Here is a 24,258-nt window from a genome sequence, read left to right as displayed (position 1 = left end):
TCATTAACATTGTGTTATTGATTACAACCATATATCCTCGACCATCTCTTCAAGACTTAGATGAACAGTAGTCATCGTGGCCATATTGCATCTAAAAGTAAAAGGCAACACATCATCAGGTGCTTTCCAGATAAAAGCACATGTTATTTTGCTAAAGCTGTTGTGCTGTGTTTCCTCTCACCTGCTACACAACAGAAAACCAGCAACAATGTCCGACTGGGGATGATCAACAACCCATCGGCTGCTCCGTCTGCCGGGACGAGCTCTGTCGCCCGAGCGATCTGGGCCGCCATGCAGACGCAATCTGCCAACAACGCCAAGAACTTCATCACTAAAATGGCTAAAGAAGAGACGGCCACGGCCCTGCAGAAGGGCGTCGACATCGCAGAGTTCGCTGTGGGGGTGAGGGGAGATGGACAACTTCACTTCTCTGTACAGCATCATGATTCAAAATGATCGTGCTTCCTTATATTCTCATTGTTCAAACTCTCTGCCCATGTTGAGCCTCGTGACTCTTTATTTTTACTCTTAATCTTCCCTTTTATCGACTGCCTACAAGTTATCTATTTTCCCTTCAGGGTATGGATGTGTCATTGTTCAAGGAAGCATATGATGGTCCCAAATTTGATTTCCTGCTCTCCCACGCTGCCTACTGCCGAGACGTGCTCAAACTGAAGAAAGGACAGAGAGCAGTTATCAGCAACGGAAGAGTGAGTCACATCCTTGTTTCTTATTGTTGACAGAACTTTAAACCTGCACCACAATATACAAGGACATCATGAACAAATATGTATTTATGTATATATTTATGGATGAATATGTACCTACAATTACTATCGCTTTTTAATCAATACTTTCATCTCTTATTCCCAGATCATAGGTCCACTGGAGGAGGACGAGGTGTTTAACCAGGATGACTTCCTGCTTTTGGAGAGCATCATCCTCAAGACATCTGGAGAGCGAATCAAAAGCAAAGTCCAGCAGTTTGGAATCGAAGAGGACAGGTATTTTATTTCACAATCTTCGCAATCTGAAATCCTTCTTCTGCCCCTGTGGGAACCTGCCAAAGTAATATTTTCAGTTGGTGTTGAGTTTTGTGAGTTAATGCAGACTTTCTTTCTCTCAGGGCCAGCGACCTTGTGATGAAGGTGGATGCATTGCTCTCCTCTCAGCCCAAAGGAGAAGCCCGGGTAGAATATGACTTCGCTGACGACCGCTACAGGTGAAGTTATTTGCACACAGTTCAGACGTGCAGGTCACTTTTATTTCCCAGGAGAGGCTGAGCAGTGAATGTTTAGAAGTCAGACTCCCCTCTGGGTGATTCTTTAAAAAAATGTTAATCCATTACTTTGAATAAAACTATCTTTGAGAAATATAAAGGGCTAGTGTGCCATTTTTACCATTAAAATGAATTGGAAATATAACATGAATTGTTATAGTATGCATGCATTATTATATAGGAAACCTTAAACACACTGCCTTTACTAAACTTGGACCTTGATTTGCTGACTTTTGCAGTGCTGTGAAGATTCGTCCTAAGGAGGGAGACGTATACTTTGATGTTATTGCCGTCGTGGATCCAGTAACCAGGGATGCACAGAAACTGGCTCCTCTGTTGCTGGTACGGTGACTTGTGGTCTGGATTCGCCATTTCTTTCTGTCTCTTAGTCCAGTTGATTTGTTCAACATCTTATTTCTTATTCCTGACAGGTTTTGAAGCAGCTGGTTAACGTCAACTTGCGTGTTTTCATGAACTGCCAGTCCAAGCTGTCAGAATTGCCTCTCAAGAGGTGAGGACACAAACGGTTTCTGTGCAGCACCTGCATTCACACCATACATCTTAATTGCACCAGTGTGCTTACCCACCATTACACCCTCTCACCTAGGTTTCTCTGCTTATTTGAAGTTGGTCATTAAGCCAGGGCGCTTCCTTTTTTTTATTTTAAATGAGGCACCGAATCCTTAAAATATCATAACTCAGTGTAATTGTTGTCACTGTGCTTTGATCCTTGTCAGTGTCAGAGCTTCAATTAATGTTCAGTCCAAATGCTTTTTGAGCATCATTGAAAGCTTAGGGCTCATTAGTTTAGGTAATTTTTTGGAAAATCCAGAATTCAATTTGTGTTTATTTATTTATTTTTAAAAATAGCTAAATTATAGATGTTGTTGCATAATCACTGGTGATTAGTGTCCTCTTGCAGCAGGAGACACATCATGTGGATATAGTTTTGAAATCCTTTTGAAAATTGTTTTACATTGTTCTCTCATCTTTCAAGCAAATCATGTTATCTTCTTGGAGTTGAGTGGAATTTGCGCAGTGGTCACTTAGATGGATTTGTAGGATCTAACATGTGAACTCAGCAGCTGTAAAAAGAGAATTTCTTTCTTTCTATTCTTTTCTTCAGAGCCTTCACCTTTAACACACATGTGATGTGGTGAAAGCTCTGAGGCTTGAGTTGGGATTGGGAAAAGTGTTATTTTCATGGTCAGTTATTGATGGTGGTGCTTAACATTTTAAAGCAGTCTGGGTTTTTGCCAGTAATCAATAAATACTAACAATGACAATCAACCCCTTAAATGGTGGTAAAAATGCTTGAAGACTCCTCCTGCACCTGAAAGTGTAAAACGAGTAACAAGTGGTTCCCCTGTGTTTTCTTCCAGTATCTACCGTTACGTGTTGGAGCCAGAGGTGTTGTTTCAGTCTGACAGTAGTTTCTCTCCCGGCCCCTTGGCCAAGTTTCTGGACATGCCTCAGTCTCCGCTCTTCACCTTGAACCTCAACACTCCCGAGAGCTGGATGGTGGAGTCCGTGCACACCCGATACGACCTGGACAACATCTACCTCGAGGAGGTACAGAAACTGCGTGTGTCTGGGTTCAGTCAGGATCTGCAGTAGTGAAATGGTCGACTCTGTTTGACCCTGAGTTTCTCTCTTATATTGGGTTTGCCCGGGAACTTCTGTTAACGGTGAGGTAAACTTGACTTACTGTATCTTAACATCTGTGGTGTTTGCAGGTGGAGAATATTGTGGCAGCAGAGTACGAACTGGAGCATCTCTTGCTGGAAGGCCATTGTTTTGACGTCAGCTCAGGCCAGCCTCCGCGTGGGCTCCAGTTCACCTTGGGAACCGCCTCCGAGCCGGTCATCGTAGACACCATCGTCATGGCAAACCTGGTACGTATATGTAGATTCAAAGCGTTTTCATCTGTTAAAAGTTTCTTAATGCTTTCTTGGATAGTAAATGGTGTGTTATTGACCATTTGTTTGGTTTTAGCCTTTATTTGTTTGGTCACAAACACAGTACATGTCGTGTGTTCTGCTCTGTAGGGTTACTTCCAGCTCAAGGCCAACCCAGGTGCCTACATCCTGAAGCTGAGGAAAGGACGCTCTGATGAAATCTACAAGATTTACAGGTGAGAACTGGTTTCGCTGTCTCACAGTCTTAAAAATATCTTATTAGTTTATAAATTGGGCCGGTGCTCCTTCGCTCGGATATAAACTTAAGTTGTAAACACTCAGCTCTAATACTTTTCTTATCCCTTCGATCTCTTCTGTTGCAGCCACGACGGCACAGACTCTCCAGCGGACTCAGACGACGTCATAGTGGTGCTGAACAACTTCAAGAGCAGGATCATTAAAGTCAAGGTCAGTCCACCTCTGATGGAGTGATGACTGTCTGGCACAGCAGCCTGGAGACAGTGATAGGAATATGTCCTTCAACATACTTAGGTGATTTATTTTTTGTCCCCAACTAAATAAAAGCAAATCCAGGATGGGGAGCGAGTGGCAACATTTCTGCTTCTCAATTTCTCAGCTCATAAATTTTAAGGAGAGTCCAGTCTGTGCTGAGCCTTTTTACATAATGCAGAATATACACACAGCAGGTGCTTAAATTACCTTGGTAAATTTACACATGTTAATGGGAATTTTATATTTATAACGGGACAAATAAATGGAAAATGGAAAAAGTTTTTTATGCAGAATATTTCTCCAATGGTGTCACAATATTATAGAATATTTTATGTGGTCATCTTATCTAACAGTGCTCTCTACCACATTCTTGGTTTGATGGCGCCTATGCGTATCTCTTGTCAGCTATTACAGATAAAATATTGACATATCTATGTTGTAACGTGTCATACGAGTTGTCAGCGTTGTGTGGTGTAATCACAGCTGACGTCTTTGTTTAGTGTATTCATGACATTTTACAGCCTGTAGTTCTCTGATATCTAAGATGGTTTCCAGGCAGAACCAGTCAGACTAGTTTCTGTGCCACATATCAGACACTCACTCACAGTTTCTGTGCTTCTGTGTAATTGTGCAGATAATTTCTATGAATTGGATTTGTATCATATTTCGAGAAGGGCTATATGACTTTGTTTCATGATACCCATTACCCACACAACATATACACATATGTACAAGCAACATTCAACTAAAAAACGAAGCATTGATTAACACATAAGGAAAGACAAACACAATCATATCACATCAGGACAGAAAAATGTTCTTAGTTTATAGATTAACTAGATGACTAGCATTCCCTCAACCTTTCCTATTATTGGTTGTTTCACTGACTGATTTTTAAATTGCGTGTTGATCAGGTCCAGAAGAAACCAGACAAGTTCAACGAGGAGCTGCTGAGTGATGGGACGGAGGAAAATGACACCGGCTTCTGGAACTCTCTGACCAGGTACAACGTTGGTTCAAACCAAACGGCAGCTTTTCCTTTGATTTGTGGGTTAAGACCGTTGTCGGAAATGTGATCTTCAATCATTTTGGTCAGTTTTTGATTAAATGTCCAAGTCTCAAAAGTCAAATTTTCTCTGGTTTGGCCTTGTCAAATGTGAGAATTTACAGAGTTTCTACATTAATAACATTGTAAATTGAATGTCTTTGGTTTTGAGTTGTTGGTTTATAAATTATTATATTATATTAATATATTTTAGTATTAACCATTAACCAAAATAATAATGTCAGTTGTCAGGTAAATGTCCACTTGGATTCAAGGACAAACTGAATGCAAAAGGTCAAATTCACAGTGACTTCACAAAAAAGTTTTAGCCATAACTCAAAGTTATAACAGTATTTCACATAAACTGAATTTGCTGAAACTAGAGGCCGGGAAGAACACCGCAAGCTTATAACTCTAGTATGATTTATGCGAAGAATATGTTTTTGTATTTGTTTTGTTGGAAATGTATTCAACATCTAATAATGTGTTTCATTTTTTTCTTTTGCCCTTTCAGGGGGTTCACGGGAGGAGGAAAGATGGAGGAGACAAAGCAGGAGAAGGACGATGTGATCAACATCTTCTCTGTGGCCTCGGGGCATCTGTACGAGCGCTTCCTCAGGTTGGTGGAGAAAATAAAATTGTCATATCAACCAGAATCCTCAAAAACTAGCATCCTCACTTCTTATATGTCCCTAAAACTTTATTGATTTTTTTAAAGCCCTTTTGCTCTCCCAACTCTGTTGTCACCAGTCGTTTTATCCCTCTTCCCTCCTCAGGATTATGATGCTGTCAGTTCTGAAGAACACCAAAACTCCCGTCAAGTTCTGGTTCCTCAAGAACTACCTGTCCCCGACTTTCAAGGTAGGATTTTTCTTTCTTTCTTGCTATTTGTCTCCACAGGTGATACTGGATAAATCAGCTGGCGTCTCTTCATTTTCTCTGACAGCTCTAGCTTTCGTTCTTCACACAGTAGTTGTGAAAATAAAGGTGAAAGATGCAACACGAATGTTCTCTTTTTTTTCCTTTTTTTTCTGTAATGCTGTGCTTGAAGAAAATCTCCTGATGATAAATGAGTAGACTTCAGTGCTTTTCCTGCCTCATGGTTCCATTCCTGGTTATCTTTGATGTTTTCTTTTTACTGTTTTCTCTCTGGTTTTAGTTGTAAAACCTCATTATTCTTCAGATACTCACACAACAGTGTATTAGTGTTTTAGGAATTGCACACATTGATATCAGAAGACACTGATGAGTGATTTGGTTTCATACCCAGATTCCCACTCAGCCCATCAGCTAGAGGCTCCTTTTTAATATTAACATAACGATGTAGTCTGCAGAGAGTTGTGCCTTCTGTTAGCTGGTAAAAAAAACATTTCAGTTCATTTCTCTGTCTTTAAAAGAAGAACAGGCATTAATCAACATCTCTGTGAATATGCCGGTGGTAGCCAGCCTGTTCAGTTTCAGCTGCAGCCCTTTGAGTGGATGTGACAGGCTCAGAAACACAAACGCAGGGACAGCAAGACAATGACGACAGCGGCAACAGAATTAGCATCGTCCAGGCCGATACATAAATCGTGTGGCAACAGGAAGCGGTGGAGCAGTAATACAATGATAACATCCACTATTCATCACATGAAGTCAGCCAAAGAAAAAAACTACATTCTGTGCACGTTCGCCATCCAGAGCAGCATTCAGCATTAAGACAGAGATAAAGTATTGTGAAGTGTCAACAAACAATGCTAACCTTAATAAAATGTCATTAGAAGTTTAGATAAATGTGAAACCTGTTGTGATAAAACCCCAGAAAATAACCAATACACAGTTTAATGTCACACAAAGCATCAATATCCAATAAATACATTTAGTAATAAATAAAGTAACATGAGGAGGGTTTAATTACTTTTCATACTTTGTATATTTCCAAACTTTTTGTATGACAGACTTGTTACATTGTTACACATTTTTAAAAGGCAGTGTTCATATGCCATATATACAGCGAGGAAAATAAGTATTGAATACGTCAATAGACTTGCATGGTGAGCATGCACAGAGGCCATGGCGGTTAAATGCATTACTCATTGGGTTTTTTTATAACTGTAACTGCTAATTGCAGGTATGTCTAAAGCTCTCTGTCAGGGCTCCTCAGCTCTTGGACAACTCTTCTTCGTTTTCTTTTGAATCTGTCAGAAATCTTGTGAGCACCTGGTCGTGGCCAGTTTATGGTAAAATGTTGTTCTTTTTATTTCCGGATAATGGCACTAACGGATAAAACGGTGCATTCAGACACGTCTGTAACCGATGCCATCAGGATGTTCTGCCACATAATTTTCCGAAGGTCTTGAGAAAGCTCTTTGCTTTTATCCATACGCCTCTTGTGTGACACCTTGGTGACGAGAAACCTTTTTATAGGCGTCAATTTGGACTAAACCAGCCGATATTATTTTGCACTGATAGGGGACAGGATTACTTTCTCAATACTGCCAGACTCCAGCTGCTTTCTTGGCTTTCCAAACCTTTTTTCACCTCCTTTGCTTCATGTGTTCAATACTTATTCCCTGTGTCATTTCACTTTATTACACATAACTTAATTTATGGACATCAATGTTTGGATTTCTTTGTATGTGTGCATTACTTGGGTTGTTGCCAACATCTGGTGAAAATTTCATGTCAATAGCTCTATTAGGAATAGATTTTCTGAGAAAAATGTTGACGCGTTCAATACTTATTTTCCCCGCTGTGTACTGCTTTACAGCTGCTCCCATTTAATGTAGCGTGAATAGTACACATATCAGACCAGTGTGTTTCTGTGTGTGGCCTCATGCAGGAGTTCATCCCCCACATGGCTCAGAAATATGGTTTCCAGTACGAGCTGGTCCAGTACAAGTGGCCCCGCTGGTTACACCAGCAGACGGAGAAGCAGAGGATCATCTGGGGCTACAAGATCCTGTTCCTGGACGTCCTGTTCCCTCTCGCTGTCGACAAGATCCTGTTTGTGGACGCCGACCAGGTTAGCTCGTCAAACACCGGCATCCAAACGTTCAAATATTTGCTCCTTTTACTCCTCGTATCATAAACTGAAGCGCAGTGGTGCTGAGTCTGATATCTCCAAAGAAGTTGGTTTCAGTGCAGTAATAATTCAGGACTTTGTGCACATCTTATGGAAATTCAGATCTTTGAGCTTTTTCAATAATCTAATCCTAAAAGAGACTTTCAGACAGTCAGAATTGATCTAGTTTAAATGATTAATCAACAGAAAAGAAATTGTCAGGTTCTTCGATAATCTAAAACTTCTTTTATTTTATTTTTTCAGCACAAGTGAAAATATTCAGTCTGAAATCTGATTTCTTCATGAACTCTGATTGTAGATGTAATAGTTGGATGAAACATCTTCAGCTTTAGAAAAGTGGGATCATTTTTCATTAGTTTCTCTGAGGAACGTCTAGTCGCTGCCCTGAAGTGATCCTCGTCCTCCTCTCCTGCAGATTGTGCGAACTGACCTGAAGGAGCTGCGTGACTTCGACCTGGAGGGAGCGCCGTACGGTTACACCCCGTTCTGCGAGAGCCGGAGGGAGATGGACGGTTATCGCTTCTGGAAGTCTGGCTACTGGGCGAGTCACCTCGCTGGACGCAAATACCACATCAGGTACGCACACTGTGGAAGCTCGGCTGAAATGTAGCAGTCGACTGTGTCGACAAGTCTTTAAAAGTCTATCGCCCTCAAACAGACACACACCCCTTGACTCTCTCTTTTCCTGCATATTTAATGCTTCACCATCTCTTCTCCTGTGCAGCGCCCTGTATGTGGTCGACCTGAAGAAATTCAGGAAAATAGCAGCAGGAGATCGGCTCAGAGGGCAGTACCAGGGGCTCAGCCAGGACCCAAACAGCCTCTCCAACCTGGACCAGGTCTGTGCAGAGCTCCAGACTGCCCCTAAATGTTTGCTTTATGCCCCTAAAATTTGAGTCAATTTTTCACTGAAAACAACTCCATCTCATAACGTTCTGTTATCTCGCTATTATCTCATAGCGTGGTGAATGTGCAGGTCACAACTTGTCCACCAGAGCGTTTTGGAGTTGTTGGATTGTGTATTTGATGAGTTTGATGAGGGAAACCAAGAAATCCCATGAGCCTCCGTAGCGTAGCTCTGAGCAGCTCGCGGCTCTGCTCCGCTGTTCTAAAAATAGCTTGCACCGACAATTAAAGGTAACGAACCTACTGCTATGACTATAGGGATTGTGGCAATGGGCCAATTTGCCAAAATGTTGAACTATCCCTTTAAATTTAAAGTCAGGGTGCTCTGGAGATCTGACTCTAAATAAGACGACAGGTTTTTCAGCTTGTTCTAGTTCATATTGTATGTGACACAGCTGTTTTTTTCTAAAGCATGACATTATTAGACTAATAATTATTAGTCTTATTCATTATTATAGTAATTTAACACCAGGCATTCATTTCAGTTTATATAAAACTCTTTAAGCCGTCACAGAGAACTTAATTTCTTTGTCAAAGTTGTGGTGACTTTGTGTGGTTGCTAGGGGGAACTGCAGTGAAAACTCTCCCCTGTTGTGTTCAAAGACGCTCTGTAATTAGAGATGTGAGAGATGGTTGTTGAACAGCAGCCTCAGAGAAACATCTACATTTATCTAACGTTTCACAACAAACACTGCTGAGTTATTGTTTTCTCTCTCTAGTTATGATTTTTTTTATAACAACAATGTGATTTCAACATCTGGGACTTTCTAATGTCCTTGTACACAAACCCTTATTGTTGCCGTGTTACCACACGACTGACGACAAACATAAAGGCAGCAGATTGTGATGCTGCAGAGAAGAGAGTGTCTGTTGAACAGATGCTCCTTCCCATCCATACATGTGCATTATCGCTGAACCTTTATATCATCATTTTAAATGTTGGAAAAGGCAAAAGGTTCAAGTTTCAAATTAACTTTTTTGTCTTTTTGTTGAGATGAATCTGAAAACTAGACACAGAAATGGTGCAAACGACATTAAAAACTAAATCTTGTTGATGTGTTACATAAAAATCTGTCACCAACAAATCTACAGTTTCCTGATGTTGTTAAAAAACTGTCCTGTTTGTATCATATTAGTCTCTGTCACCGCCTCACTCTCACTCTTATTGTTTTCTCAGGATCTGCCCAACAACATGATCCACCAGGTGCCCATCAAGTCTCTGCCTCAGGAGTGGCTGTGGTGTGAGACCTGGTGTGACGACAGCACCAAGAGGAGCGCCAAGACAATAGACCTGGTAACAACAACACAAGTTTATACGTGTATGTGTGTGTGTATATGTCAGGGACAGTATCGGGATAAAATGCCAAAGAAAAACAACAGGAGACTTTCAGGTGCAGTGCCTCTTAACGGCCACTAGAGGGCAGACAGACCAATTGTGAGGAAATGATTGACTCACTATTATAGAGGAGTGTTTGATACTAAAGAAACATTTGCAAGAATAGAGTAACAGTGAGTACAGGAACCGCACAGTTGATTATTTCCTTTGTTTCTTCCCATGTTTCCTCAGTGTAACAACCCTATGACCAAGGAGCCCAAGCTGCAGGCCGCCGTGAGGATCGTGGCCGAGTGGACCGACTACGACCAAGAGATCAAACGTTTGCAGACGAGGGTCCAGGCCGGAGCAAACCACAGCACAAAGAAGCAGAGCACAGGTAATCCACACTGACCGACACACATGCAGGTCGATTACACGCAGAAATAAGGATCTATCAACTTGATCTACATGCACTTTGCACACAGACTCTGTTCTCATAGTTTTTTATCTTGTTTCATCTCTGTGACAGATGCTCACATAGAGTTGTGAGGACGCTGCGGCGGCTGTGATGAGGCAGTAAAGTGGACTCTGTTTAAAGAGTCTGTCCTGAAGAGAAGCTCCTCCAGCGCCTCGGGGACTGCTGACTGAAACCGACTGACCACAAACAGCTCGACAGTTGAAATAATGTTGTTTCGTTCTTTTTATAATGTGTACGAAGGGGAATCGTAGCGGTCAGGTGTAGGAGGCTTTTCTATGTGCGTGCGTGTGTGTGTGCAAAGCAGTGACTGTGAGACTGTATTTTGTGAAGCGAATCATAAATATGAATTCTATTTTTTTTTTTTTTTCTCCGTATAGTTTTTCTGTCCCCTGTCATAGATGTCAGTCTGTGAGTTTGCACTGATTGAGATTCTGGTTCTGGCTGTGGTCGAAGCACAAAGGGAGGTGAAGAGAAAAATCCCACCGCTGGTTTAACTTTGGTTTCTGGTGGGAAGAATTTCTGCTCCCGCACTGGGATTAAACATTCATTTTTAAAAGTTGTCTTTCCTCTGGGTTGGTCAACAGGTTTCATACTCCACGACTTTACAGAGCTCATATGAACGTCTGGAAAATCATGGGACAATTAGTCAATATGACATTAATACATTTTAATTTTAAGGCAAATTAATGCAAAATGAAAGGTAAACTAAAATCTCATCATTCATTATGTTTAAAATAAAAACCTTTTTAGTACAGTTCAGTTTGAAATTTGAGTCTGACTGACATTTCTGTCTAAACTCACTTGAGACACGTAGAAAAAGCCAAGTAAGTCAGGAAAATTAATGTTAAAGCTGTAAACATATAAATTACACATGATTCTGACAGTGTTGGGATCCAGGAGTCATATTTCTTTTAAGAATCGCCTCAAGCTATATAGACGATGTCCAAATTAAACTTAACAACACGTGGGAGAAGTGATTTTAATTCAGAAATGAGCGGTAATGACGTTTTTCGCTTGTGGTTAAACAGGTGTTTGGTGTGAAAATTAAGAAGAGAATCAGCAGGTTTGATTGAATCTCCAGCTTCTCGTGGAATATTAACGTCACTGTGACTCTCAGGGAAGGAAGATTGAAGCTTGTGCAGGTTGCAGCATCAAGTATGAATCAGAAGAGAAGGGAGACGCATTCTGCTTGTTATCTGTCTGGGTTTTGGTACTGTAAGGGAAGAGAAGAGCAGCCCTGACATTAAGGTTCGGCTCAAAAACATTTGGTTTTCTAGCTCTTGGTAACGTCCATGGATTTATCAACATCATCCTGTTTTGGCTGTCATATTTTTGTTAAATAAAAAAATCCCCCAATAAAGAAGTGATCAGTGTGTTTCCTCTGTTTCTTGTACATTTTCCAATATTCACGTAGATAGTATTTGGTTAAGATATTTAATTAATGTCTACATTAACTAGGGCTGTCAAAGTTAACTTGATAATTCAAAATGCTATTTTTTTAATTTAGTTTTAATTGCATGTTCTGTTATCTTGACCTTTGACACAACCTGTAGTCTGGACCACATCTTTATGGACTGCTTTTGTGAAATATGAAGTTACTTTTGCCTAAAGCAGCGTTTTTATTTTTAAATTTCATATTTAACATTGGAAAATTAGCCTTTAAGGTACGTTTTGAACAACTAAAAAATGTGCAATTAATCAATCAAGTATGGACACTCATGCAATTACTTTTGAGTTAATATGTAAATTGATAGACAGCCCTAATATTAGGTACATTTGCTCTTCCAATTACACACCAAGGGTAGAGTCACTCCAAGGTGTCAAGTCATATTAAAGTTGATAAGATTCAACATTAGTCTGCATATTAACCTGAACAAATGAAAATGAAAAAATAATTAACAGAGAAGTTGAAAATGGGTAAAAACGAAAGATAAAAATTAGAAATAGGTAAATGTAATTAAGTCGAAATACAGTAACTAACGTGATAACAGTAATTATGGTAAACACTTGAGAAGTTGAGATTATCAGCTAATAATTATGGAAAATTGAAGTTGAAAATGGATGCAATGAAGATTTAAGTAACAAACTGAGTTGAATACATATTATCCTCTCACCTAATTTACGGTAATAGAAAATGTAAAAGGTAGAAAAATAGAGATGTAGAAATGTCTGGATATGTGGTTGATCATGTACTTACAGACTGTGTTTAGTCGGTGGAGGTCATTTGAGTTGATCTGGTCTGAACAGAAACACAATTCGTCTGTCGTTCAGCCTCGACACACAAAAACCTGTCACTGGAAGGTTTCAGACTTTTATTGTGATCCATTTGAAAAAATGTTTTACAAAAGGTAACATTCAGTTTTTACACCAATTCTTTAAAAAAATCACTTAAAATAAGGTTTTGATACAACAAATTCAGTTAACTAAGTAATGGCTTCTATAAACAATGTGAAAATAAGATAATATACATGTAAATGAATGCTACAAACATAACAGACAAACAGAGGAAGGGATTACATTAATTAAAATAAAAAAAATAAAATAAAAAAAAAGGAAAATTAAACGAACAATGGCATGACTGTTTTCCTTTTGACTTGAGTGACATCTGGCCAGAATTACCAACAGAGCAGTTATTGCAAAACGAATCCCACATCATCTGGTGTCCAACTGGAATGTTCGATGACAGAAATGCCCTCGGGGGCTTCGCTGATTTGTTGCATCCGTGTCTCAAGTTTTCTACACATGGCAACACCGGTCTCTCGCTCTCTTCCTCCTGTCGCCATGTGCAGCTTTTTACATCGACAACGGGAAGCCCTGCAGGAATTCAGAGGTAACCCCCACCCTCCCCCTTTCCCCCCTCCCTCCCCACACACACACACACACACACACACTCACTCTACTTTAAAAAAAAAAAAAAATCCATGATCACCATCGTGCGACTTTCATTTCATTAGGACACCCAGATCGACGAAGAAGAAACAGAAACACAGGAAAACAGAAATACAATGCAAATTTACAACAATAACAAAAAAAATTATAATAATTATGCAAAAAGTAAAGTAAAAGACGTGTTTTGATGTGGACGAGCACAGCGGACGGTGCGCTCGTGAGGACAGATGAGACATTCTGTTCAGACTGACCGGATGCTGGAAGAAGTTGCCCCCCCCCCCTCGTTTCTTTTTTTCTCTCTCAGGGCGGCTTTGCATCTTTTCCCTCCTCTGTCAAGGTGAGGAAACAACTTGGGATCAGTAAACAGTGGCACTGACGTCCTTCTCTACACTGCTGCCAGCTGAACCCAGCGCTCTGTGCTCTGCAACAGCATGGCACGACATCAGCGTCGCCGTCCTGTTGCCTGTCAGTGATTGGGCGACAGCCGCTGCGGAGGAAAAGTTGGGACATTTCAGGGAGAGAGAGAGAAAGAAAAAAAAAAAGAAAAACGCTCCATCTCTTTGTTTCCAAGAGTTAAGATGAGAACAAACCCATCGATCAACACCTCTGAAGCTCTTGAATCAACACTTATTTTGTTTGAGATGTATAAAAACAAAGAGGTATCACTCTGCCGTTTTTCCAGGAAGGTTATGTACCGGATTATTTCTTAGCTGGAAGCATTAGCAAAAATAACCCTCCATTAAACTAATCGCTGTTTTTACACCTCAGTTTTTCTACAGATTAAAAAACAAGATAGCTGTTAACTACTCACAGAGCTTTAGAGGTAATGAGCCTGGCTGGCTGTGTCCCCATCTCCAGTCCTTATACTAAGCTACTCTACTGGTGGTAGCTTCAGGTCTACTGTACAAACATGATTGTGAGAAAACTAATGAGCGTTTTTTTTTTTTTTTTTTTTGCCCCCCATTAAAAAAAAAAAAAAAAAAAAGTCAAAGAAAACCATTTGTTCCTGGCAGCAGCGGTGCAACAGTTGGGCGTAGATGCTGCGCTGCTTCAAACACAGAGCTCATCTGAATCTCCAGAGACTAAAACTCAATAATCCCAGAGAGGTTCATCATCACCACCACTACTTCGTTTTCTCTCCTCAAGAAAAAAAAAGAAAAAAAACGGCTCCTCGTCGTTATCTCCCCCCCCTCATTTTACAAACATTTGTTACAGTTAACATCATTTGCAAAGCTTAAAAAACACATGCACCTCCAGCATTTTATACAAGAGTATGATACAAAATAAGGCATTTCATTGTGTTGAGTATTCATGTTGTGTTTTTTTTTTGTCTTTTTCATTCTGAGTGTTAATGCAAGTACTCTTGTGTGTGTGGTGTGTGTGTGTGTGTGTGTGTTTATGCGTGTACATAGCAACCACATTTTAATGTTTTTTTTTGCCCGCCTATAAAAAGACTGCAAAAAACAAACATAAAGTTATGATAACTCTTACTTAAAATATATATATTTGTCATATATATTTACGTATATATTCATATGTAAAAAAAACAACAAAAAAAAACAAAAAAAAAGGTCGGAGGCGAGGAGGAGAGCCTAAGAGGTCCCTTGTGGTCGGCCAGTTCTCAAAAAGCCACCTCCCTCCATCCACCCCCTCATTCCATGACCTCACCGGGCGCCACGGTGACCAGCTGCAAAGGGATCTCCTGGTTGCCTACGAGGTCGTGGGTAGTGGCGGTCTGGAGGATGAGCGTGGTTCCGTCCGTAGTGATGACGGTGTCGGTGGTGGGCGGAGACGTGGACGAGGGGACCCCGCCTTTTTTATTCGTGTGAGTCTTTATGTGCTTGGCCAGGTGGTCGCTTCGCATGAACCTCTTGGAGCACTCTGTGCACACGAACTTCTTCTCTCCTGAGACCAAGACACAACGACATGAACCGTCAGAGACATGAAAACCAGCAGTTTAACCAGTGGAGATGTAAACAGAAATACATGAAACTTAAAGGCCCCATGCTGTGCACTTTTCTCTGGGTTTATTTACCTGCTGATATCCCTAACAAGATGTATCATTGGTTTTGAGTACCTGTGATCTGCTTAATATCGTTAATACTGCCCCTTTCTGTTGCCTCTTTCTGGAGCTCTAGCAGGCACAGGTCATTTGGCCAATCAGAAGAGAGAATGAGAACCTCTCCTCTGATTGGCTCACTGTTTTTGAGTGGTGTGTGGTCGGGCCAATCACAGGCAAGTAACTGAAACCTAAGCTGCATTCATAAAAATTGAAAAATAACAACTGGTCACGGTGGGCGGAGTTACCTTGTGTGTGACATCACAGAAAGGAGGAAGTGCTATCTGCTCGTCTTAAATAGAATGTTCCTACAAATGGGCGGTGTGTGTTTCTCCATTTATGACCAGTTTGATGCATGGGACAGTATATACGAGGCCCAGAGACCTCCCCATGCACGAAAAAATAACCAAAATCACATTTTTCATGCCATGGGGCCTTTAATATTAAGTTAAAGGGATAGTTCAACATTTTGGCAAATCAGTCCATTGCCATAATCGCTTTAGTCATAGCAGTAGGTTCGTTACTTTAATTGTCGGAGCAAGCTATTTTTTGAACAGCGGAGCAGAGCCGCGAGCTGCTCAGAGCTACGCTATGGAGGCTAATGGGATTTCTTGGTTTCCCTCAGCAAACTCATCAAATACACAATCCAACAACTCCAAAACGCTCTGGTGGTCAAGTTGTGACCTGCACATTCACCACGGTATGAGATAACAGAACGTTACAAGACGGAGTTGTTTTAGAGGTAAATTCATGCAAAACAGCTGATGCACGTTCCCGTCGGGGCAGTTTTTCAGCAAGCAGTCTCTGCATTTGCCTTGAAAACATTGTAACGTTCCATTATTATCTCATAGCGTGGTGAATGTGCAGGTCACAACGTGTCCACGAGAGCGTTTTGGAGTTGTCCTTGGACTCCAATGGGATTTCTTGGACTCCAATGGGAGTCCAAGAAATCCCATGAGCCTCCGTAGCGTAGCTCTGAGCAGCTGGCTCGGCTCGGCCGTTATATAGTTTACACCGACAATTAAAGGTAACGAACCTACTCCTAAAACTATAGGGATTATGGCAACGGGCCAATTTGCCAAAATGTTAAACTATCCCTTTAATATTTCACATCAAATCAAACTGACTCAAACTCAATCTTAGTGCCAAATGTGTTAAGTCTCAAAAACCTCAACAATGACATTAATAATGTCACCACTTGTCCTTTTTGTGTTGACTTAAAATATTTATGGAGGAAACTGAATTCAATGTTTTTAACCTGCAATAAAATGATTTTAGTCTTACAGAAATAACAAAATACAATTCAGATTTACATTTAAAAAGTGAAAATATTTGGTTGTTTGATGGTTTTGGCTGAATATGCCCAAATCAAACAATTTCACTCTGTGTCCAGTCCAGTACCTCTGATATATACTATACATCTGATACTTCCAATACTAACCAACTAACTACTATCTGGTAGATATTATATATATCAGAGCCAGAGGTGGGTGAGATTTCACCTAAAATATTTTACAGTGTCTCTGTTTATCCGAAAGGAACCAGTGAAGTGTTTCTACACATCATGGACAGTTTTTTCAGAACAGAATCTGTTTTTTTGAACTGTGGGTCAGCGAACGTATGTTCAACACAAATAAAGTTCAGACATAAAAACAAAACAAAACAAAACAATCAAACATTCAACAACTGTGAGTTGACAAAGCAATCACACCGTCACCCTCTCGCTTCTTGAAGAGAATCACCAACATCTGGAGACAGTGAGTGGTGTGAATGTTAATTTGATGTTTAAAAAGGACACGTTAATACAACAGTGATTCACAACAGTAGATTTTAGTGACTGTTAGTGTTTCTATGTGTGGACCTTGATTTCACTACAACAAACAGAGGTTAACTGAGCCAAAACCAATCTCTTAGAAGTGCTGATTTAATTAAGTATAAACTTGTTTTTATTGTTTCCTGTTACTTTCTTTATAAAACTGTCAGGTTTGGCTGTTGTTTTTTAATGTCTCTGTTTAAAGCTTTGGAGCAGCTGCTACTTTTCTTTTTTTTTTCCTTTTTCAAGATCCCTCTCAACATCAAAAACCACAACATGGACAGCTGCAGACAAACATCCACCAAGGAACATGAAAATATTTCAGCATCAATAACACGTCTACTATTCCTTCAGAGTTAGTTTCACTGGAAAGAAGCAGTGATTCAACATTTACAAACTTGTTGTCAGCTTGTTCCTAGTTTGCCACTGAAAACTAGTCCCAAACTTTAAATAAATTAATAAAAATTAAACTGCAAAAGCTCTCACCTGTGTGTGTCCTCCTGTGTCTCTGTAGCTCGTCGCTCCTGGTGAATCTCTTCCCACAGAACATCCAGTTGCAGACGAAGGGTCTCTCCCCGCTGTGCCAGCGCAGGTGAGCTCGGAGGTGGGACGTCTTCCCGTAAACCTTCCCGCAGCCGGCGATGTGGCAGATGTGCTGCTTCTTCTTCCCCATGCCTGAACCTCTGTGATGCGAAAAGGAGGAAAAAAATGTAATGAGTAGAAGAAACAAACAGAGTGAATGATCCGCTGACAACATCCAAATGTAAGAAGAAATAATAACCCTGTATCGCTTCACTAATAAAGCATTACAATAAATATTTGCATGCCTAATTTGCTTAATTTCCTTCTTTATTTGCAAACATAAATTTGCATGGAAATTTGGGTTTTTATAGCACGGTGAAACAACCAGTTTAACAACAATTAATAACTGTGCCATTTAAACTGCTGTCAAACAATTATGCAAATGATATTGTGTCCCCTATTATCTGGGCTATTACAGGTAGAGCCAATGTTGAAGCAAACTCATTCTTCTTCCTGGTTTTCCCACCTTCCTCCAGACTCTTTGCAGTTGGGGCAGGTGCAGGCGACTCTGCGCAGCCTCTTGCCCTCCCCGCTCGGCGTGTCCATGTCCTCGTCTCCCATCTGAACGCGCAGGTTGCTCAGGTCGCTGGTGTTCAGCGTGGAGTCTCCGCTCAGCTGCCACTCCTCAGAGTCCGGTTCCTCTTTTATTTGTATACCTGGGACAGCGTAGACTGATGATGAGTAATGACATGCGCTTTTAAGATTCGCAAATGATGAATTAGTACATGTGTGCTAGCATGTTGAGTGCCCGTACCAGCTGGACTGTTTGCATCGTCTCCGTGCGTGTACTGAACTCCGGTTTGTGTTACAGAGTTGACTGTGACCGTCTGGAGGTTGGGCAGGCTGACCTGTCCTGCCTGGCCCAGAGGGAGCGTCTGGACCGGGGCTAAGGTCAACTGCTGCGCCTGACCCTGGCCCTGGGGCAGCTGCAGGCCCTGGAGCGACTGGACACCCTGAACCTGGGGACAGATCGGACACCACGACATTTAGCACAACAAAAACATGGCATAATACATCACTGATGCCCGTGGGGGTTTACTTACTATAGGGCCCTATGATTTCCGCGATCACACACGGCCAATTAAAATTAAAAGATCTATTTTTAACGTGGAATTTGACATAATTTGACTGAAATGCTGTTTTTGTGTGGAAGAGGAACGTATGTCTGTGAGGGAAGCAAATCTGGGTGGCACAACTGAAGTACTTGCAGTGCAGTGTTTTGTCGCATCATGCAGTATTTGGTTCTTTAAAGCAGAAGTGAGTGATCCGGTCGTTTTCGCTAATGCTGCGTTCCAGGCAGGCTTTTGAAATCATAAATTACAGCTTCAAGTCACAACTTACGACTTTGTAGCGTTCCAGGCAACCCACTCGTGTTTTTCCGACCTGTTTTACCGGTGAAAGTCACTATAACGGCCACTCGTAACTTCCGACCCGTGAAATCGTACCAGTACGTCTTTTTGTACAGTCTATGTACCAGATCGAACTGGTACGACTTCACAGGTCGGAAAAAAACGAGTTTCCTTGAACGCACCATAACAGTCCTCGTCCCTACGTCGCCACATTCACGGCGTCCCTTGGCTGCACACACAGCCCTGCATGCCGTTCTCTCTCCTCATTGGATAAAAACTGTAGGATACGATAAATGTTTTCTCCTCGACTCAGAGCAGAGCAGAGTGACTGACAGACCCGTGTTTCAGTCCAAACACTCTATGTAAGTGATTGCTGTCGGAAGATATAACTATTTAAGACTTATATTAACACAAATATATCACTTACTTCTGCTTTAAGTATGGAGGAAAAATGTTGTTTGTGTGTTACCTCAATAGATTTTAAGTAATATCTATTTAATTTGTTTAGATTTTAGTCATTAAAGCAGAAGTAAGCAGAATGGTTGTGTTAATATAAGTCTTAAATAGTTATATCTTCCGACAGCAATCACTTATATAGAGTGTTTGGTCTGAAACACGGGTCTGTCAGTCACTCTGCTGTAAGCCGAGGAGAAAACTTTCCTTGTATCCTACAACCTTTATCCAATGAGGAGAGAGAACGGCATAAAGGGGTGGTCCTCTCTGTGTGTGCGACCAAGGAATGCGCGTGAATGTGGTGATGTAGGGACGAGGGCGGGGACTGCTAACTCCATCGGCTGACAGGAAGTTAGCCAAAACGACCAGATCGCTTACTTCTGCTTTAACATTTATGAACACTGACTTTTTGGTAGTAAAATAAGAGTAAAAAGGTAAAAAACTGAATTCCCAAAAATTAAAAAGGAAAAAAACTGAATTTAGGAAAAAAATAAAACAGATTTTATAGGGCCCTGGTATTACTACAGACTTCTTCTAGCTCACCTGGAAGGTCTGCCACTGGATCTGTCCTGTAGCGGTGACGGTCTGGGCCTGGATGAGGAAGGTCCCCGGGTTGACCAGCTGTACGCTCTGTAGAGTCTGACCGGCGCCGCTCAGGTCCTGACCCTGGGCTACCTGGGCCTGACTGTCCCCAGACAGCTGCAGGATTGGCTGTGAGATCGTAGTGGCGTTAGAGGATGACACCTACAGGATGAAAGGGAACGGCAAAAAAAATTGTAAAAAAAACATGACACACAAAGACTGAAAGAGCTGCTTTCACATCACATTTATCTGTAAGAGCTCCTTGATGCACAGCAGAGTGGAGACGGTTTTAATCACAGAAATTAACTCTAACTCACTTCAAGCACTTCCCACGGACTGAAAATGTGTAAGTGGTTAAAATTGTGAAAATCCACAAGCTTGAGAACCGGCTGCACTTATACCGCTGCTTTCACAAGCCAAAACATGATCACAGAAGTTTGACGACACATGAACACAACATTGCAGAAGTCAGCGCTTCCATTAGTTATAAAGTATATTAACATTTCCAAGAAAAAGAAACAAATCATCCCTTATTGGAGGAAAATGAACCCGAGGCGTTCGTGAAATAAGCACTAGGAAATTAGGGATGCATCTGAGACACAGTGAAGGTTTCAACAAGGCACAAGTTTAGTACCCAAAGAGCCAATACACAATAACATGAAATAAAGAAACATTACATCTACTGTGGCCTCAAAGCGATGATTCTCATCCCATAGTAGAAATCTTTCAACAACACCAAGGCCGAGTATGATATGATATTGATACCAGAGTTTTAACACCAACCAAAACTACATTTAAGGGGTGTTAACATGGATTTTAATATCATACCTTGGTAACACTTTATTTTAAGGGGTCCTTGTTCCTGTGTATCTACCTAATTAATTACAGTGTAATTACCTATGTAACCGTATGTAATAACATGTACTTACATTGTAAATACATAGTGTATTTTGGTGTACTTACAGGTCCTTGTTACACTTGTAATAAGAAATGCTTGTGCAAAGAGAGAGGCCACTTTGGCATTTCTTATTACAAGTGTAACAAGGACCTGTAAGTACACCAAAATACACTATGTATTTACAATGTAAGTACATGTTATTACACACGGTTACATAGGTAATTACACTGTAATTAATTAGGTAGATACACAGGAACAAGGACCCCTTAAAATAAAGTGTTACCCATACCTTTTTTTTAATTATTATTATCTAACTACAAAAAGCACAGGTAGTAGCAGTACAAGAACTTTTGCAAACTAAAACCTCCTACAACTTTAACAAAAATAATGTTGTTTCAATGTAGAAAACAGGACTCGCAATCTGACCAAACATTCAACATCCATTTTCAGTGCCAATACTATTTGCTATCAACACATTTCTGACAGCAACAACAAGTAATAAGGTCAAATATTCAACACTAATTAGAGCTGTAGTGTGAGAAAGGGGATTTTTCCTGCTAATTGCTTAGTTTGAAGGTCTGGTGTGGTGAAAGTATTAACCCTAACCCTATGTTATCAATAATATGGCAAGCAAATATTGGAAAAAGTGTGAAAAAGAAAGAAAGAACAGAATAAATGTGTAACATATGAACACATAGACACCTATACGGGATCCAGTCTGGGAGCAGCTGCCTTTGATATGTTTATAACTGGTGTTAAAGGCGAAGCACTCACTTGGATTTGCTGTAGGTGATTGTGGGAGTTGTAGTTTTCCGAGGAGGGGTCGGACACGCCTGCGGACACGGCGGTCGCTTGGGTCAGGACTCCGGTGCCGTCGATGGTTTCGGGGAGGTGGGAGGGGTTGGAGGAGGAAGCGGTGGTGGTTGGCACGTAGAGCTCTTGATTGGCGTTGCTCACCGTCACCAGCGACTGTTTGCCGCCGCCGGCGTCCTGACCCTGACTCTCTAGCGTCTGGCCGCTCATGATCAGCTGGCCTTCGGGCGTCACCCCGGTCGCTATGGGCACCGTCTGTGCCCCGGTGAGCCCTAGCGACTCCAGATCCACACTGTTTATTGGGACGAACGTGATGTTGCCGGGGAGCCCTACGGGTACCGTGCTGGTGTACGTGGGGACGCCTTGGATCGACTGTACGTGCCCCGCCTGCGTCAGGAGGTCCGTGGTCGTCGTCGTGGCGCAACTGATCCCGATGCTGCCGTGGCTGCCATCTTGGAGAAGCTGGATCTGCCCCGTGCCGTCATCCAGTCCCTGCGTTGAGAATCCTGTGAGCGTCCCGTCTGCGTTTTGGATTTGAGGGATGACCTGGATGATGTAATGATACATTTTTTTAGAGCAAGTTCAACACCTGAGCATCTTTCTTCAAACACAACTCCTCCTCCTCCTCCTCCTCCTCCTCCTCCTTCTTACCTGATACTGGATGCCCGACACACCATTGGCTGTAGCCTCATTCCCAGATGCAGTAACATAGATGGGCTGGTTGGGAAGACTCCCAATTGGAAGCACGTATTGCCCATTGGACGTGACGATCCCCGAGTTTGGAATGTGAACAACTCCCTGGTCTTCCTTCCCAGCTGAGACTGGAGTCAACACCTCCCATCGGTCCGAACCAGTCAGCTGTATGGCCGACATATCTGTCGTCTGGGAGTAAAATTAAACACTGATTAGCAAAGGGACAGATTACACTTCTGCATGAAGACAATGATTCATCTCAGCTTCAGATTAGATCACAGGAAAAGGGAGGCAGGCCTGCTGCTACTGCTGCTGCTGCTGCTGCTGCTGTTGTTGTCTGACAATCTGGCACGGTTGCACTGACTACACTGTACTATACTATGACACATAATAAGGGAGTAAATCAACCAAAGGCAGTGGTGGGAGATCAGATCAGATCACGCAGCATGGACGGTGAGGTAAAATAGGCACAGGCTGGATGCAACCACCAAACACGCAGAGAGAAGAGAAGATAACAGGCTCAGAAATGGTCGAGAGAGCTAGGTGTGGGGGATGGGTGGCTATTACAACACAATTGCACAGTACTGTTTTGATTATGGACGCTATCCCTTGCCACATTAGCACAACCCCTCTGCATCCTCCAAGCCCAAGGTACACCGGCTATCTTCCAGCGAGCCGACCCAAGTGACTGACTTCAGTGTCCTACCCACTATGGGCGGGTTTTACAGGGGTAAAGTGGGTGGCCGTTATTGAGGGGAACACAGGAAGTGTACGGCTTTCACCCCATGCCATCAAAATTTTCAAAACGTGTGAACTTCATGCTCTCAAAAACACAACCAGCAATCGAAAGCAAGCGACAAAAGACGAGCTAGAAAATGTCGGATACCTGTGTTTCCGCTGCGCCGCCGGCTTGCAGAAACTCGCTTTGACTGCTGTCCACGTCCGCGGACGCCATTTCTCCTTGTTTCAGAGGCTGCTCTGGCGCTAGCAGGGAGAGAGGGGGAAACTCAGCAAAACTATGTAATCTTCAACTCCTGCCTGCCAGAAAAGCCCGCAAAGCATCCCCACTCTCCCGTCCAAAAGGAGCCGACTGCGAAATTCAACTTTGCAGCGGAGAAACCGGGGCAATTTCGGCCCAGATTGACTGTTTACTTTGTCAACTCCGCGGCTAGCCTGCTAGCTCGGGTTAGCTAACCATATCTTAGCCAGTTAGCAGCAGAGCAAAAGATAAAAAAAGACGCAGCTTTGTTTCGCTGTTTTCTGCACAAACTCACCGATTAGTTGCACGCTTCGATGCGCTAAATGTTTACGTACCAGTCATAGCGTGAATGGTAGTAAGCGGGAGGATTATCTGATCAACTAAACTCCGAACATGATTGTTTTATCAAAGGCGGGCTAGTGTTGATCGGTGAATTCGGGTCGATTTTTTTTCTATTTTGATTGACGGTGCGGGAAACACAAAAAGGTGGGACCAACGCGCTTGACGGTCCAATTTGCATCGCATTACAGGACATCCCGCCCTTCTTCTCTGTGCTGATTGGCTGAGCGTGAGGCACGGCGGCAGCTGATTGGCCGAGCGGCCTGCCAATCATTCTTTTTATGGGACGTGTGTTTCCTGTTTGTTGTTGA

At 41.9% G+C, this 24,258-nt stretch overlaps 2 protein-coding genes across 6 annotated transcripts in view; one reads left to right on the top strand and one right to left on the bottom strand.

Moving 5' to 3' along the window:
• Positions 1-11,827, top strand: part of uggt1 (UDP-glucose glycoprotein glucosyltransferase 1) — a 30,406-nt gene extending 18,579 nt beyond the window's left edge. For both annotated transcript variants that reach the window (XM_083997803.1, XM_083997802.1), the window contains 19 exons: positions 196-402; positions 579-710; positions 874-1,004; positions 1,127-1,222; positions 1,519-1,621; positions 1,711-1,790; positions 2,662-2,851; positions 3,016-3,174; positions 3,328-3,413; positions 3,561-3,645; positions 4,605-4,693; positions 5,250-5,354; positions 5,512-5,596; positions 7,557-7,739; positions 8,215-8,375; positions 8,524-8,638; positions 9,883-9,999; positions 10,273-10,417; positions 10,550-11,827. In XM_083997803.1, the coding sequence (XP_083853929.1) occupies positions 196-402; positions 579-710; positions 874-1,004; positions 1,127-1,222; positions 1,519-1,621; positions 1,711-1,790; positions 2,662-2,851; positions 3,016-3,174; positions 3,328-3,413; positions 3,561-3,645; positions 4,605-4,693; positions 5,250-5,354; positions 5,512-5,596; positions 7,557-7,739; positions 8,215-8,375; positions 8,524-8,638; positions 9,883-9,999; positions 10,273-10,417; positions 10,550-10,569 (2,289 nt within the window). In that variant the 3' untranslated portion in view covers positions 10,570-11,827. The remainder of the gene's footprint in view (positions 1-195; positions 403-578; positions 711-873; positions 1,005-1,126; positions 1,223-1,518; positions 1,622-1,710; positions 1,791-2,661; positions 2,852-3,015; positions 3,175-3,327; positions 3,414-3,560; positions 3,646-4,604; positions 4,694-5,249; positions 5,355-5,511; positions 5,597-7,556; positions 7,740-8,214; positions 8,376-8,523; positions 8,639-9,882; positions 10,000-10,272; positions 10,418-10,549) is intronic.
• A 989-nt stretch (positions 11,828-12,816) lies between these two features.
• LOC311005699 (transcription factor Sp3-like) lies at positions 12,817-24,247 on the bottom strand. Of its 4 annotated transcripts, XM_083998222.1 has the most exons (10): positions 23,904-24,247; positions 23,516-23,613; positions 22,588-22,818; positions 21,898-22,482; positions 20,187-20,387; positions 18,596-18,800; positions 18,308-18,512; positions 17,746-17,942; positions 15,056-15,292; positions 12,817-13,874 (listed from the first exon to the last, which is right to left on the bottom strand). In XM_083998222.1, exons 2-10 carry the CDS (start codon positions 23,582-23,584, stop codon positions 13,744-13,746), a joined length of 2,061 nt encoding a protein of 686 aa, XP_083854348.1. In that variant the 5' UTR covers positions 23,585-23,613; positions 23,904-24,247; the 3' UTR covers positions 12,817-13,743. The 4 variants fall into 4 exon arrangements, with proteins under 4 accessions (XP_083854348.1, XP_083854349.1, XP_083854350.1 ...); XM_083998223.1 differs by having other exon boundaries at positions 18,308-18,497; positions 23,516-24,247; XM_083998224.1 differs by lacking the exon at positions 23,516-23,613 and having other exon boundaries at positions 23,904-24,246.
• Between the last annotated feature and the right edge of the window lie 11 nt (positions 24,248-24,258).

This window comes from Trachurus trachurus (genome assembly GCF_905171665.1).
Source record: "Trachurus trachurus genome assembly, chromosome: 22".
In the NCBI taxonomy this organism is placed as follows: Eukaryota; Metazoa; Chordata; class Actinopteri; order Carangiformes; family Carangidae; genus Trachurus; species Trachurus trachurus.
The sequence above is the reverse complement of the archived record's forward strand: the minus strand, read 5'-3'. Positions and strand labels throughout refer to the sequence as shown.

Bases quoted from the DNA above. Each gene is read 5' to 3' on its own strand.
- LOC311005699 (XM_083998222.1), bottom strand. From the start codon at position 23,584: ATGGCGTCCGCGGACGTGGACAGCAGTCAAAGCGAGTTTCTGCAAGCC. The intron at 22,819-23,515 runs GTATCCGACATT...TTTTACTCCCAG, and splicing joins GCGGCGCAGCGGAAACACAG to ACGACAGATATGTCGGCCAT. The intron at 18,801-20,186 runs GTGAGCTAGAAG...ATCTGTCCCCAG, and splicing joins TCCAGTGGCAGACCTTCCAG to GTTCAGGGTGTCCAGTCGCT.